Genomic DNA, 15,096 nt, shown 5'->3' with positions numbered 1-15,096 from the left:
AGAATTCAGGATGTCTAGGCAACATTAATTCTATTCTTTTGAGAAATGCATTACGATACAACCTTTAATTACACTGTCATTTAACACAATACCCCTGGATGTGTCATTGGTAGTGAGGGCCAAACCCAGGACTTCTGGAGCTAAAAGTATGAACTTCTATTGCCTGAGCTACAGGACCCAACTAGAGTAGTCAGGAGGTGTTAAATTAAAAACAAGTGTGGAGGGTGAAAAGAGAAAACAAATGAGCACTCATTTAGCACAAAGTCAAGATGCTGAGAACAAAATTAATCAAGACACCAAAGGAAGTGAAGAGAAGAAATTTTTTAATTGCCTCCCCACCAATGCTAGGAGCCTGGATAATGAACATAAGGAACTGGAATGGCTCATTTATGAGCATAAATTCAACCTAGTAGGTATTACAGAAATCTAGTGGGAAGGTTCACATGACTAGAATGTTAAAATCACTGGTTATAACTTATTTAGGAAGGAATGAGTGAGCAAAAGGAGAGGGGGAGAAGCACTCTATGTCAACAATTGCATTACCAGTTTCTGAGTCACTGATGACTTGGAAGCAGATAATCTTGAATGCTTATGATCAATGTCCTAACAGATAAAGCACAAGATGGTATCTGCTAGACATCACCAAATTACACTAGAGAACCGGATGACTGACTCCTTACGCACATATCTATAACATGTAGGGAAAAAAGCTGTGTGATTATGGGGGACTTCATCTGAGTGGCATGCTAGAGGTCTCATGCTGCCGATGCTAAAGCACCTTCAGAATTTCTAAAAGTTATAGATGGATCTATAATTTTATCTATAATTACACTTCCTAACTCAAAAAGTGCTGAATCCAACAAGGGGAAATTCTATATCACACCTTGTCTCGTAGCTTAGGTACAAGTGACTATGATTTGATCACATTTGTTATGTTCAGCAGAAACAAGTCCAAATGAGTAATATATATACTTAGTGCTTTAAAAGGGCCAATTTCACAAAGCTGAAAACAACTGATGAGCCAAATCAGTGCACAAAAAGTTTGAATAATAACTGGGAATTGTTTAAAAACATTTTAATAGATATCTAAAAGGGCCATAAATAGAGAAAGAAAGCCACTCCTTAACATCATCAACTTGGCTTAGAGAGAAAGTGACATCAAAAGACAGTTACCTGTTCTGTAAGTGGTGTTCTTTGAGATTAGTTGCTCATGTCCTTCCATGTTAGGTGTGTGTGCTCGCCACATGCACCGGTGCCGGAAGTTTTTCCCTCAGTGGTATCCGTAGGAGACTGGCTCTGGCACCACTTGGAGTGGTGTCTGTATGGCACGGTATAAGGGATGCTGCCGGCTCCCCCCACCCTCAGTTCCTTCTTGCTGGAAACAATAGCAGGGGGGAAGGAGGGCGGGTCACGCAACAGACATGAGCAACACATCTCAAAGAACACCAGTTACAGAACAGATAACTATCTTTTCTTTGAGTGCTTGCTCATGTCCATTCCATGTTAGGTGACTCCCAACCAGTACCAGCGGAGGCGGGTAGGAGTTCATGGATGTGTAGGTTTGTCATAAACATAAAGATAAGGGTAGCATAAAATCCCTCCTTGCAGCTGTACTGAATCGCTTTACCTGTAAGGGGTTAAGAAGCTCAAATAACCTGGTTGGCACCTGACCAAAAGGACCAATAAGGAAAGAAGATCCTTTCAAATCTGGTGAGGGAGGGAGGTTTTGTTTGTGCTCTCTTTGTTTGTTCCCTCTCCCGACAGAGAGAGAAGCCAAGCAGGTAAAACATCTCCTGAAAACATACCTGAAATGATTAATTTAAGATTACAAAAATAGTAAGTAAGGCAAGGAAATGCGTTAGGTTATCTTTTGTTTTAGCTTGTGAATTTTCCCTATGCTAAGAGCAGTTTTATTCCTGTTTTGTAACTGTGAAGCTGAGTCCAGAGGGGAGTCCTCTGTGTTTTAAATCTTTTTATTACTCTGTAAAGTTACCTTCTATCCTGATTTTGCAGGTGTGATTATTTTACTTTTTTCTTTATAATAAAGTTCTTCTTAAGAATCTGATTGATGTTCAGTGTCCTAAAAACTAAAGGGTTTGGTCTGTGTTCACACTGTAACCAATTGGTTAGTATATTATTCTCAAGCCTCCCCCTGAAAGGGGGTGAAGGGGCTTGGAGGGATATTTTGGGGAAATAGGGATTCCAAGTGACCTTTCCTGAATTTTTGTATGAATCACTTGGTGGTGGCAGCAATACCGCCCAAGGACAAGGAAAGGAATGTGTGCCCTGGGGAAGTTTTTAACCTAAGGTGGTAGAATATAAGCTTAGGGGGTCTTTCGTGTGGGTCCCCACATCTGTACCCCATAGTTCAGAGTGGGGAGGGAACCCTGACAATCTTGTAACAGCTCTGCTGAACCCAGCGTCATCTCTGGCCGGCTGGGTGATGGCATAATGTTGCGTGAACGTGTGAACCGAAGACCATGTTGCAGTTCTGCAAATGTCCTGGATGGGGGACATGTGCCAGGAAGGTCGCCGAAGACACTTGCCCTCTCGTTGAGAAGGCCTTCACCAGAGGCGGCGGATGGACCTGCACCAACTCATAACAGGCCCAGATGCAGGAGGTAATCCAGTTGGAGATCCTTTGAGATGACACCGGAAGGCCCTACATCCTCTCCGCTGTTGTGATGAAGAGCTGCATCAACCTGTGGAAGGGCTTGGTACGCTCCAGATAAAATGCCAAGGCATGGCGGAAGTCCAGAGTGTGCAGCTGCCTCTCCTCATTGGTCTTGTGCGGCTTAGGACAGAACACTGGGAGGAAGATGCCCTGGTTGATATGGAAGGAAGACACCATGTTCTGCAGGAAGGCTGGGTGGGGTCTCAACTGTACCTCGTCTTTGAAGAAAACTGTGTAAGGTGGTTCTGCGGTCAGGGCTTTAATCTCCAACACTCATTTAGCTGATGTCACTGCCACCAGGAAGGCAACTTTCCACAGTAAGTGGGAAAGGGAACAAGAGCCCAAGGGTTCAAATGGCAGACCCATGAGCCTGGAGAGAACCAGATTGAGGTCCAACTGTGGGTCAGGATCCCTAATAGGAGGAAAGAGCCTTTCAAGGCCTTTCAGGAACCTGACGGACATCTCGTGCGAGATCACCAATCAACCCTGGATTGGTGGATGAAAAGCCTAGATGGCAGCTAGGTGAACCTTGACAGAAGAGAGGGGCAGGCCCTGATTCTTCAGGAAGAGCAGGTATTCCAAGATTGACCGAAGAGAAGAGCACTTCGGGGAGATGCTATGTTCAGATGCCCAGTGGGAGAACCTCGTCCACTCTGCCAGATAAGTCAGTCTAATGGAGGGTTTTCTACTTCCCAAAAAGACCTGCTGCACCTCCCTGGAGCAGGCTTGCTCTTCTGGGTTCAACTATGTAGCATCCATGCCATGAGGTGGAGTGACGTGAGGTTGGGGTGCAGGAGGCGACCATGGTCTTGCTAGAGAAGGTCCGGACGGTCGGGCAGCAGCCACAGGGAGGCTACTGCCAAATCCCACAGCATGCCGAATCAATGTTGGCGCGGCCACGCCAGGGAGATCATAATGACTCTGGCCTTGTCCCTCTTGATTTTTGACAGGACTCTGCTGATGAATGGGATGGGTGGGAATGTGTCCATCAGGTCTCCCAAACCTGGACAGGAGAAAGGCGTCTGAGAATGCACTCTTGACAAGGCCCTGCAGGGAGCAAAACTGAAGACATCTCCTGTTCTGCCTGGTGGCGAACAGGTCCACTTGGGGAGTTCCCTACCGCTGGAAGAGCATTTGGACCACTTTTGAGTGGACTGACCACTCATGGTGAGGAAAGAAGGACCTGCCGAGGCCAAACTGCCAGCATGTTCCTGATGCTGGGGAGGTGATAGGCTTCCAGGTGGATCACACGCTGGATGCAGAAATCCCATAGGCGGAGTGCCTCTTGACAGACGGCTCACAAGTGCACTCTCCCTTGCCTGTTGATATAAAACATCGAGGCTGTGTTGTCTGTCAGCATGCGAACCACTTAGCCCTCGAACCACTCAGCTGGATAACTGTGGGAGGAAAACCACGCAGGCGAGGTGAGCCATCCTGAGCTCTTTGACATATGCAACATCATCTCCTCTGTGGACCACGTACCTTGCATCCGCAAAGGACGTGGGCTGTCAAACAGGACTCTGCCGAGGACTCTTCCGGAGTCAGTCCACCATGGCAATATGGTGAGTATCTCCGGTGGGATGATGTAAACCTTGTTCAGGTGATTCCTGGACGGGGCATAGACTGTGGCCCGTCATGACTGGAGGGGTCACATTCAGAGCCTCGCATAGCTAATGACGTATGTGCACACAGCTATGTGGCCCAGCAGCCATAGGCAGACCCTGGCTGTCGTGAGAGGAAACGCAGAGACTCTGGCGCTGAGGTCCCTCATCGTCTGGAATCTGTCATGCAGCAGAAATGCCTTTGCCCTGGTGGAGTCGAGGACTGCCCCGATAAACTCTATTCTTTGTACAGAGATAAACGTTAATTCTTCCTATTTTATCAACAGGCCCAGTCTCCTGCACATGGTCAGCAGCATCGTGACAGCATCCTGGACCAGGAGTGACCCTTGACCAGCCAGTCGTTGAGGTACGGGTAGATCAGGATACCCCAATGCCTAAGGTAAGCTGCCACCACTGACATGCATTTTGTGAACACCCTCGCTGCCACTGCCAGGCTGAAGAGGAGCATCACAAACTGATAATGTGCGGATCCCACTGTGAAGCGGAGCAAGCATCTGTGTCCTTGAAAGACTGCTATATGAAAGTATGTGTCCTTCAAGTCGAGGGTGGCATACCAGTCCCCTGGATCCAGGGAGATCACGTGGAACCTCAACTTCTTAAGATACTTTTTGAGGTCTTGCAGGTCCAAGATGGGCCACAGGCACCCTTTGGAATCAGAAAGTAACGGGAGTAGAACCCCTTGCCCCTGAAGTCTAGGAGGACTTCTTTCACGGCTCCTACCTGCAGCAGGCCTTGCACCTCCTGATGCAGTAGACTCTCGTGAGACGGATTCCTGAAGAGGGACTGGGAGGGAGGGTGGAATGGGGGAGTAGAAACCAATTGGAGGGTATAGCCCTGTCCCACAGTACTGAGGACCCAACGGTTTGAAGTTATAGACGGCCAGGCCAGGAGGAAAAAATAAAGGTGGTTGGAGAAGTGGAGGGGGTCAGGATCCAGGACTGTAGCTGGAATGTCGCCCTCAGGCACACTCTCAAAATGCCTGCTTCGACCCCTGCTGGGAGAAGGACAAGCTAGCCTGTGCCAAGGTAGAGGCCTGCTGGCCCTGACTATGTTTATAGCCCTTGCCCGTCTTCTAAAAGGGCTATTGCCTAGGCTGGCTGCACTGCTGTTTGGGAGACTGCGGCTTAAATGGCTTCCTCTGCTGCTGCACTGGAGTGTATAGGCCCAGGGTCTTGAGCTTAGTGCGCGAGTCCTTCAGCCTACGTAGCTTACTGTCTGTTTTCTTCGCTAGCAGAGCTTGGCCTTGAAGGGGAGGTCCTGGATGGACTGTTGGACCTCCACCGACAAGCGCGAGGACTGCAACCACGCTGCCCTCCTCATAGTTATGGCTGAAGCCATGGTCTGCGCTGCCGAATCAGCCACGCCCTGCAGCGCTGCCCTCGCCACTCCCTACCTCTTTGCCAGGATGGCCTGGAACTCTTTTCTGGGGTCCTCCAGCAGGGAATCAAGAAATTTGGCCATTGATTGCCAAATATTAAAATCATAGAGGCCCAATAGGGCCTGATGATTCGCCACCCTCAGCTGTAGGCTTGACGACGAATAAACCTTTCTCCCAGAAAGGTCCAGTTTCTTTGCCTCTTTATTTTTGGGAGTAGCCTGTGGTTGTCCCTGCCTTTCCTGCTCATTGACTGCAGACACCACGAAAGAGTTCGGGGCAGGGTGGGTATGAATATCTTCATACCCTCTTGCAGGCACATAAGTACTTGCGCTCTGCATGCTTGGAGATTGGGGGTAGTGATGAGGGGGTCTGCCAGAGGGTCTTGGTAATCTTAGTCACCCCTTCATGCACTGGCAGCATGACTCTAGCTGGGGCTGCCTAGATGAGGACGCTGAAGCGGGTGTCCAAGGGCTCCTCTAGCTCCTCAGTTTCTAGTCCCAAGTTTGAGGCTACCCTACTCAAAAGCTCCTGATGAGCTTTGGCATTGTCCTGGGGGACTATAAGCGGGGGCCCCATGATGGCCTCATCAGGGGACGAGGAGGACAATGCAGGTGCAGCAAGTGTCACGGCCTGTGACCTGCTCAGCAGGGCCTTCTTCCCCTGTATGTTGCATCTGGGGGGTTCCAGGCATGGTGGCTTCCCTCTTAGATGGGTGGGAGACCGTGGCCAAAGACTTGTTGGAGCCTCCCAACACTGATTTATGCCCTTGGGACAGCTGCAGGAACCCCCATGGGTTCCGGGGTGCCATGGCATAGGCCATTGACTCTGGGACCATGGTAATCCTGGCGGTGCCGCAGGGAGGACTGGTGCTGTCAAAGGAGAACCTTGATCTGCCTGCAGGAGTTCTTGGTGCAACTCTGAGCCCTGAGAGGGAGGGCTGTGTTCCGGAAACCAGGACCGCACTGAGGCTGACCAGGCGTCTTGGTCCTGACTGCATCCACCTCCATGCTCTGAGTGGGATCCGTACATGGGCAACGACCCACCGCATTGAGATCCCAGAGACCAGCGTCAGCGTTCCCGCGGTGGTATCCTGGCGATCTACTCCGAGATGTTGAGTGTTGACGCTGGTGTGGCGACCTATATCTGTAGGCCTGTGACCAGTACTGAGAGTCCAGATGGGGGCTTTTGCAGGATTGGCGTCGTACCGAAGGGGAGTGGCTATGAAGCTCCCGGTACCTGGGTCATGGGGTCGTGCATGCCTCGGTAGGTCTGTGCCACACTACCGGTGACTGATGCTTCGAGCTCACAGAGCGATGGCTGAAATCCAGAGACTGGCACCGAGGGCTCCAACTAGTAGGCAGCCCTACATCTAATGCATGGTGGCTGTCAGCAGGTGAGCGGTGGTGGGATGCTCCCTGAAGTGGCGAGCGGAGCTGCATAGAAGGGGACTGAGGGGGTGGTCCAAGGGCACGCTTACCCCTTGATTTTGGAGCTGCCATCGTTGACGCGGGTGGCACCGGGAGGGACAAGATATCCTGCATCACCTGCAGGGCCTCCAGGGTCGACAGCATCTATAGGTGCCCGACTCCTGTGCCGCTGTCAGCGGTGGGCGGGGGCACGGGCACATCCCAGGATGGGCTAACCTGCTCAACTGAGGCTGGGGCCAGATTCCCACTTGGAGATGATGAGCTGTCCTTTGTGGGTCTAGGCTCGCCTCCCGCTCTCTCCGTGCCCTTGTGAACAGGAGACCGACCTCTCCCAGTCTTCCTCTTCTTGCTGGCCAGTGTTGGGGAGGTAGATTTTTGCCTGTCCGATGATGGTACCAGCGGGGTGTTCTGCACCAACGCCGCGATGCTGTGCACAGAGCCCGATCGCGGCTGCTCTGGTGCCGGTGTCAGCGCCGACTCCGTAAGGAGCACTTTAAGTCGAATGTCCCACTCTTTCTTAGCACCTTAAACAACTGGTATGGGACTTTTTACACCGGTCACAGTTCTTAAACACCGTGAAGCGGGGCATGCCCCGTCCCGTGGCTAAGTCCCATCTGGGACACCACAACTAACTAACAACACACTGAGGGAACTAGTTATATCAGTTAGTTAGTATTATTTACAACAGAAAGTTCGCAACTAACAGATCTGGAGAAGGAAAGGTTTGCTGAAGCACAGGAAAGTTTCAGCACCGTCACTGGCGGTAAGAAGGAACTGAGGGTGGGGGGAGCTGGTGGTGCCCCTTATACTGCACCATACAGGTGCCACTACAGGGGGCGCCAGAGCCTGTCCCCTATGGATACCACTGAGGGAAAAACCTTCCGGCACCGGTGCATGTGGCAAGCACACACACCTAACATGGAATGGACAGGAGCAAGCATTCAAAGAAGAACTATAACATATAATTAAATATAAATATAATTAATGGAAGAAAGGAGAATGAATATAAGTCTGATGGTACAAATTGTAGAAAAATAATAAGGGAAGCAAAAGTATGAGAAATCTGTGGTCAGCAGAGTTACAGACATTAAGGAGGAGTTTTTAAAGTATTTTAGAAGGAAAAAAAATCCTAACAATAGTATTGGTCCATTACTAGATGGAAATGGTAGATTTGTCAATAATAATGCAGAAAAGGCAGTAAATATTTCTGTTCTGCATTTGGGAAAAAGTCAGACGATGTAGTCACACCAAATGATGATGAAATACTTTCCATCCCACTAGTGTTTTAGGAGGATGTTAAACATACTATCACTAGACATTTTTAAATCGGTAGGCACAGATAGCTTACATTCAAGACTTGTGAAAGAGCTGGCCGAGGAGCTCTGGCCCATAAATGCTGATTTTCAGTAAATTTGGGGACAATGGGGAAGTTCTAGAGGAATAGTGGAAAGCTCGTGTTGTTGTAATATTTAAAAAGAGTAAATAGTATGACCCAGGTAATTACAAACCTGTCAGCCTGACATCAATCCCGGGCAAAATGTAGGAACCAGCTGATACAGAATTCAATTAATAAAGAATTTAAAGAGGATAATATAATAAATACCAATCAACATGGATTTATGGAAAACAGACCATGTCAAACTAACATGGTAACTTTTTTGATGAGATTACAAATTTGGTTGACAAAGGTAACAGCAAAAAGAAAAGGAGTACTTGTGGCACCTTAGAGACTAACAAATTTATTTGAGCATAAGCTTTCGTAAGCTACAGCTCACTTCATCGGATGCACAAAAGCTTATGCTCAAATAAATTTGTTAGTCTCTAAGGTGCCACAAGTACTCTTTTTCTTTTTGAGGATACAGACTAACACGGCTGCTACTCTGAAAGGTAACAGCGTTGATGTAATAGACTTTTGTAATGCATTTGACATGATACTGTACACAATATTTTGATAAAGAAACTAGAACAATACAAAATCAACATGGCACACATTAAATGGATTAAAAGATGGCTAACTGATAGGTCTCAAAATGTAATTGCAAATGGGAATCATCATCGAGCAGGTGTGTTTCTAGTGGGGTCCTGCTAATTGCTATTGAACATTTTAATCAACAACCTGAAAGAAAATGTAAAATCATTACAGATAAATTTAGCAGAACGAAGACTGGAGGAAAGACAAATAACAAAGAACACAGATCACTGATAAAGCGTGATCTGGATACCTTAGTAAGCTGGGTTCAAGCAAACAGCATGCATTTTAATATGCCCAAATGTAAAGCCACATATATAGGAACAAAGAACACAGGAGATACTTACAGGATGGAGGACTTAATCCTGGGAAGTAGAGACTTTGAAAAGGACTTGGGGGCCACGGGACAATCAGCTGGACTTGAGCTCCCAGTGCAACCTTATGCCCAAAAGCACTAATACGATCCTTGGATGCATAAACAGGGGAATATTGTGTAGGAGTAGGGAGATTATAGTAACTCTATATTTGACACTGGATGACTGCTACTGGAGAATTGTGTCTAGTTCTGGTGTCTACAATTCAAGAAGGATGCTGATAAATAAAGGAGTGTTCAGAGAACAGCCACAAGAATGATTACAGGATCAGAAAACAGGCCTTTTAATGGCAGACTCAAGGAACTCAATATATTTAGCTTAATAAAGACAAAGTTAAGGGATGACTTGATTACAGTCTACAAGTACCGACGTGGGGAACAGAAATTTGATAATGGAAGGCTCTTCAATCTAGCAGACAAAGATTCAAAGGCTGGAAGTTGAAACTACACAAATTCAGACCAGAAACAAGGTGCTACTCCATTGGGAAATGGAGACAGTCTCTGTCATCAGATGGAGAAGGTTTATGGGGGGCATGATGGAGTGATTTCTCTCATGATTAAAATCCTCAAATAGGCAAATACCTCCTTCACTCTGGACATGCCCTTTAAAGTCTTGGCCTAACTGCCCTAGATCAGTCAGTCATTCAGGAAAAGAATCATACAAATTCCAACACAAGGCAGGGCAGCTGATATGAGTGCCTTGTGCATACTAGACAAATGCACTGGTTTAATTAATTCTATTTGAAATTCAATGTAGCTAAACTGGCGTAAACTCCTAATACTTAAACTGGTTTAAGCCTGTCTTATATTATCTTAAGTTGGTAATTTACTGATGCAAGCTAAATTGACATAAACAGAGTTTAAACTGGTTTAAGTGTGTTTATACTAGAGGTTTAACTAGGCTAACTAGTTCGATTTTTTCCCTCTCGTACAGACCAGGCCTATGATTTTCACAATGATAAACTGAAAAGGAAGTGGTCTTTACACTACATGAACTGATAGCACACCTGAGAATTTTTTGGCAGAATGACCTTTGATCGGGGTGGGCAAACTATGGCCCATGGACTGGATCCGGCCCGCAGATTTGCCACCTCCGTGGTGCCGCAGGCCCCACGCTGCTCCGGGAAGCAGCTGGCACTATGTCCCTGCGGCCCCTGGGTACCTCCTCCAAAGCTCCCATTGGTCAGGAACGGGGAACCATGGCCAATGGCAGCTTTGGGGGAGGTACCCACAGGTGTGCGGAGCCCTCTGCGCCACCTCCCCCAGGGTCGCAGGGACGTGGGGCTGGCTGCTTCCCGGAGTGGCGTGGGGCTGGGGCCGGGGCACGCAGGGAGCCTGCCCTGGCCTTGGTGCATGCTGCTGCCACCCCTGAGCCGCTCCAGGTAAGCGACACCGGGCCAGAGCCCATACCCCGAACTCCTCCTGCACCCCAACTCCCTGCCCTGAGCCCCTTCCTGCACCCCAACCCCCTGCCCTGAGCCCCGTCCCACGCGCTGTACCCCTCCCTGCACCACTTCCCTGAGCTCCCTCCCGCACTGTGCACCCCCTCCAACACCCCAACCCCCTTCCCTGAGCTCCCTCGTACACCCGGCACTCTTCCTGTGTCCCAACCCCTTGCCCTGAGCCCCTTCCTGCACACCACACTCCCTCCCGCACACCAACCCCCTGCCCCAACCCTACATTCATGGCCCTGCATGCAATTTCCCCACCCTGATGAGGCCCTTGGGCTAAAAAGTTTGCCCACCCTGCCTTAGAGCCACTGAGGTCAGAAATCCTCTAGATAGTTCTTTGCAATCACAAATCTTAATGACCAAATCTTGAATTTCTGATCTTTCACAAAAACAGACAATTCCGCTGTAAAAGAGGAATATATTTTTGGAGTAATCTTTGACTCCTCACTTTCCTTAGACCACATCCAGGCTGTGACAAAATCCGGACGTTTCTTCTTCCACAATATATTAGAAATCCCACTCTTCCTATCTGTCTTGATGTTTGATGTCTTGTCCTCATTCTATTAATCTCCTGCCTTGACTATTGCAACATTCTCTCTCCTCTCTTTTTGATACCCACATCTCCTGCTTATAGCCTTTCCAAAATGCTGCCACTAAAATAATCGCCCTTACCCATCATTCCTATCACATCAACCCTCTCTTTGAATCACTTCATTTGTTCCTCCATATCCATTCCCCTGCATGTCAAATTCAGCCTTCCTGCTCTAGCCTTCAGGGTCAACACCATTCTGCCCTATCTAGACCTACATCAATGGTTAGGCAGCAACCGAGCTGGAGTTTTGCAGATTGCTGTGGAGCCTAAAGCTGGGACACAGACACTTAAATTTGGGTATTAGGTGCATAAAGTACCTTTGTGGATCTGGGCCTAAAGCAGTGATCCTGTAAACATACACATGGTTAAGTTTAAGTTCAAACATTGGCTTCAGTGGGACTACTCATATGCACAGGTATACATATTTGCAGGACCAGGCCCTTTGATTGCAAATACCTTAAAGCACACAGTTTAACCACCCACCACAATGATGAATAATACAGTTTAGCAAAGCCCATAACAAGAAAACAGAATATCACTTACACAGTCTTCTTGTCCTGTCGCAACAGTTTAGAAGAAAATTCACTAAGCACTTCAAGGAAAGCAAGGTTAGGAGGTGGATATTCTTGTCCTTTTTGATTCTGGTATTTGAAGGCAAATTCTATGCCATCTCTATAGTAAAGAAAGATGTAAAATGTTTACAATTTTGTGAACAATTTCCTGTACTGCTGTAAGCTTTTCATTCCTTTTAAGAGTCTCAGACTTTTTTAGTTCTAGTGCCACAAATACAAAATACATATTTTATTTTTAAAGAAACAGATAAGGAAGTCAAAGGAACTTTTAAAATTCATAATGTTTTGAGTGACATATCAAACACACACAATAAGTATTTGTGGATTTTACTCTCTTTCTCTTCCATCTTTTCAATCTAACTATTTTTTTCCTCTTTTCTCTTTATATTTTACTCTTCATCTTTTCTGTCTCTTTTTCTTTGTTCATGTCTTTTCCATCCTCCTGAAAACAGCTTGTGTCAAATTAAAATAAGTAAAGAAATGCTAAACATTTTAGAAAATATTTCTATTATTCCAGTAGTTAAATTTAGTACACTAAATTAAAACACTTTACGCTCTTTTACATGCGGTACTTAATAATTCTGTTTATAATGGGAATACATTATAACCTTTAGCTATAGAGACAAAAATAAAAGTGCAGCATATTGTATTTTTATTTATTATATATTATACCAAAAAAAAGCTACATTAAAAGAACATTATTAAGGTCGCAAAGTCAAGCACTCAACAGTTGCGAAATGCCATTTATTACGGTTGCTTGTGCAACCTTAATTGGGACTCCTTGTGTGTATGCATAATGGTACAGCCTTTAATAACATATGCATTCATGTGCCTTTGACCTTATCAACTGCACTCTGTCCACCAATGTTTCACTCTTCCAAGAATTATTCAAATATTACAAACTTCTGAGGAAATTCAAACTACCACCATATTTAAAAATTAACCTGCCACAAAAATGTGAGAGATTAATATGTGGAAATTCTTTCCTCACACCTAATTAAAATACACTGTGGTACAGGATTGGCAGTGTGACCCTGCAGGTCTAGAAAGAGGACTTCTATACCAAATGGAGATTCCCATCTTTCCAATGAGTCGAGGCATTTGCTTATAGCCCTGGGTGGTTCTGAGATAGTGAACTTTAAAACTATTCCACACATAAAAATGTTAAAGTTAACTGAGCTACTTTTAAGAAGTAATTTAGATGTACCAGTTTTTTCCTCTCCCTCCAAACCAGATACGCAGTGTAGTTGCAGCTGTGTTGGTCCGAGGATATCAGTGAGACAAGGTGGGTGAGGTAATATCTTTTATTGGACCAACAGAAATTGGTCCAATAAAAGGTATTACCTCACTAACCTTGTATCTCTGAACCATTTAGTCAGATAAAAGAAACAGTCCATATTTTTAAATTAAGTCTCCAAAACATTTTTAAAACAGTTTTTTTTAAATAAAATGTGGTGCATGATGAATCCATGATGATGTGGTATAAAGCACTTTATCAGCACTTGTTTGGTACAGCCTGTATAATTCACATATGGCACTGTAATACATGTGCAACATGGCCATCTCAATTTCATCATGATAAAAGCTTTGTATTCATGTCATCATCAAATAGCCTCTCTATGTTCACATTCACACACATGTATATATTTACACACACACACACACACTCTCTCTCTCTCTCTCTCTCCTTTTGGGAAGAATATGCTGAGGCAAACTTTTAGTTTAATTGAAGACTGAATATTTCACACCACTCACTTGTGCAGCGTGGCCACGGCCTCTCTTGTCTTGATCTGATCCAGCCCAAAGGTGAGGGCAAACCTACGGGCCAGTTCCTTAATCCCACTGACGTGGGCAGACGTCCTGTCCAGATTGGGACCTTGTTCCTGAACAAGCTCATTAAACAGCTAGAGAAAGAATTGAAGTGTTAAAAACCCATGAGATAGAAAACATTTTTCTAAAGAAGGATGATTACCTTAACAAATGAGAGCCTTTCCATCGACTTCAATGGGCTTTGGATCAGGCCCTGTTTTAGCAGCTCCTGAAGCAGGAATCACAGTGGAAAGCTGTGGCTCTCAATGCAAATTTCTCACTCATGTAACATTTCTGAATAAATAGGTTAAATAATTGATAAAGAACCTCATTTTAAGAAATCATCTTTGAATGGAGGTGTTTCTAATAAGGTTCCACAGGGATCAGTGGTAGGCCTGTTTTCAACATTCTAATCAATAATCTGCAGGTAAATATAAAGACACTACTGATAAAATTTGTGGATGAGACAAAGATTGACGGAGTGGTAAATAATAAGGAGGACAGAGCAGCCATACAGAGTGATCTGGATCAGTTGGTAAACTGGCCCATTCAAACAAGATATGTGATTCTTGGATGTTCATAAAGGGGAGTAGTGAGTAGGCATAAGGAGATGCTGGTGAGACCAATACTGGTGGCCCACAATCGGGGCTGGCCTTACCATGAGGCGAACTGAGGTGATTGCCTCAGGTGCCAGCCAGTGTGTGTGTGTGTGTGTGTGTGTGGGGGGGGGGGGGGGCGCCACTAGGACCCAGAGTGTAGAAAATTGTGTCTGCTGCTGGTGCATATGTATTCTCTCTGCTCTAGATGCACAGAGATGGTGGAGTGCTGTGCTGGAGGAAGGAGGGCACAAGAGACATAACAGGCAGGCAGGCAGGAGAAGAGGTGAGAGGGAATAACAGAAAGCAGCAGGAGCTGCAGGGAGAGAGAGGAGAAGCAGCCTCTTATGTACCTCTCTAGCACCCCAGGAGCCTGAATTGATTAACACCAGCTTCCCAGGTAGCTTCTTGTTTCCTGCTGCTTCCCTGAACCCACTTGAGGAGAACAGGCAGTCAAGTGAAGTAGTAGGAGCCAGTTAGGCCCTTAAGATTTTGATATCTTCCCTCCCTCAGGCCCTGCTACCAGTCTGCTTACTTATCCCCTTCAACTGAGTGTTGAGAGCCACTATAGCTGGCACAGAACAGCAGTCATGAGTGAAAGAAGAAAACGCCCCTCTGGGGCAGCATTCAGAA

General features: G+C 46.3%; 1 protein-coding gene across 9 annotated transcripts in view; it reads right to left on the bottom strand.

Moving 5' to 3' along the window:
* The window catches only part of STAG1 (STAG1 cohesin complex component), a 380,157-nt gene that overhangs the window by 25,834 nt on the left and 339,227 nt on the right, over nucleotides 1–15,096 (bottom strand). For all 9 annotated transcript variants that reach the window (XM_073360216.1, XM_073360223.1, XM_073360219.1 and 6 more), the window contains 2 exons: nucleotides 13,814–13,962; nucleotides 12,030–12,158 (listed from right to left, as the gene is read on the bottom strand). In XM_073360216.1, the coding sequence (XP_073216317.1) occupies nucleotides 12,030–12,158; nucleotides 13,814–13,962 (278 nt within the window). The remainder of the gene's footprint in view (nucleotides 1–12,029; nucleotides 12,159–13,813; nucleotides 13,963–15,096) is intronic.

The sequence above is a fragment of the Lepidochelys kempii genome, chromosome 9 (assembly GCF_965140265.1).
Source record: "Lepidochelys kempii isolate rLepKem1 chromosome 9, rLepKem1.hap2, whole genome shotgun sequence".
NCBI classification, from domain to species: Eukaryota; Metazoa; Chordata; order Testudines; family Cheloniidae; genus Lepidochelys; species Lepidochelys kempii.
Note: the sequence above shows the minus strand (reverse complement) of the source record. Positions and strands in the feature narration are given on the sequence as shown.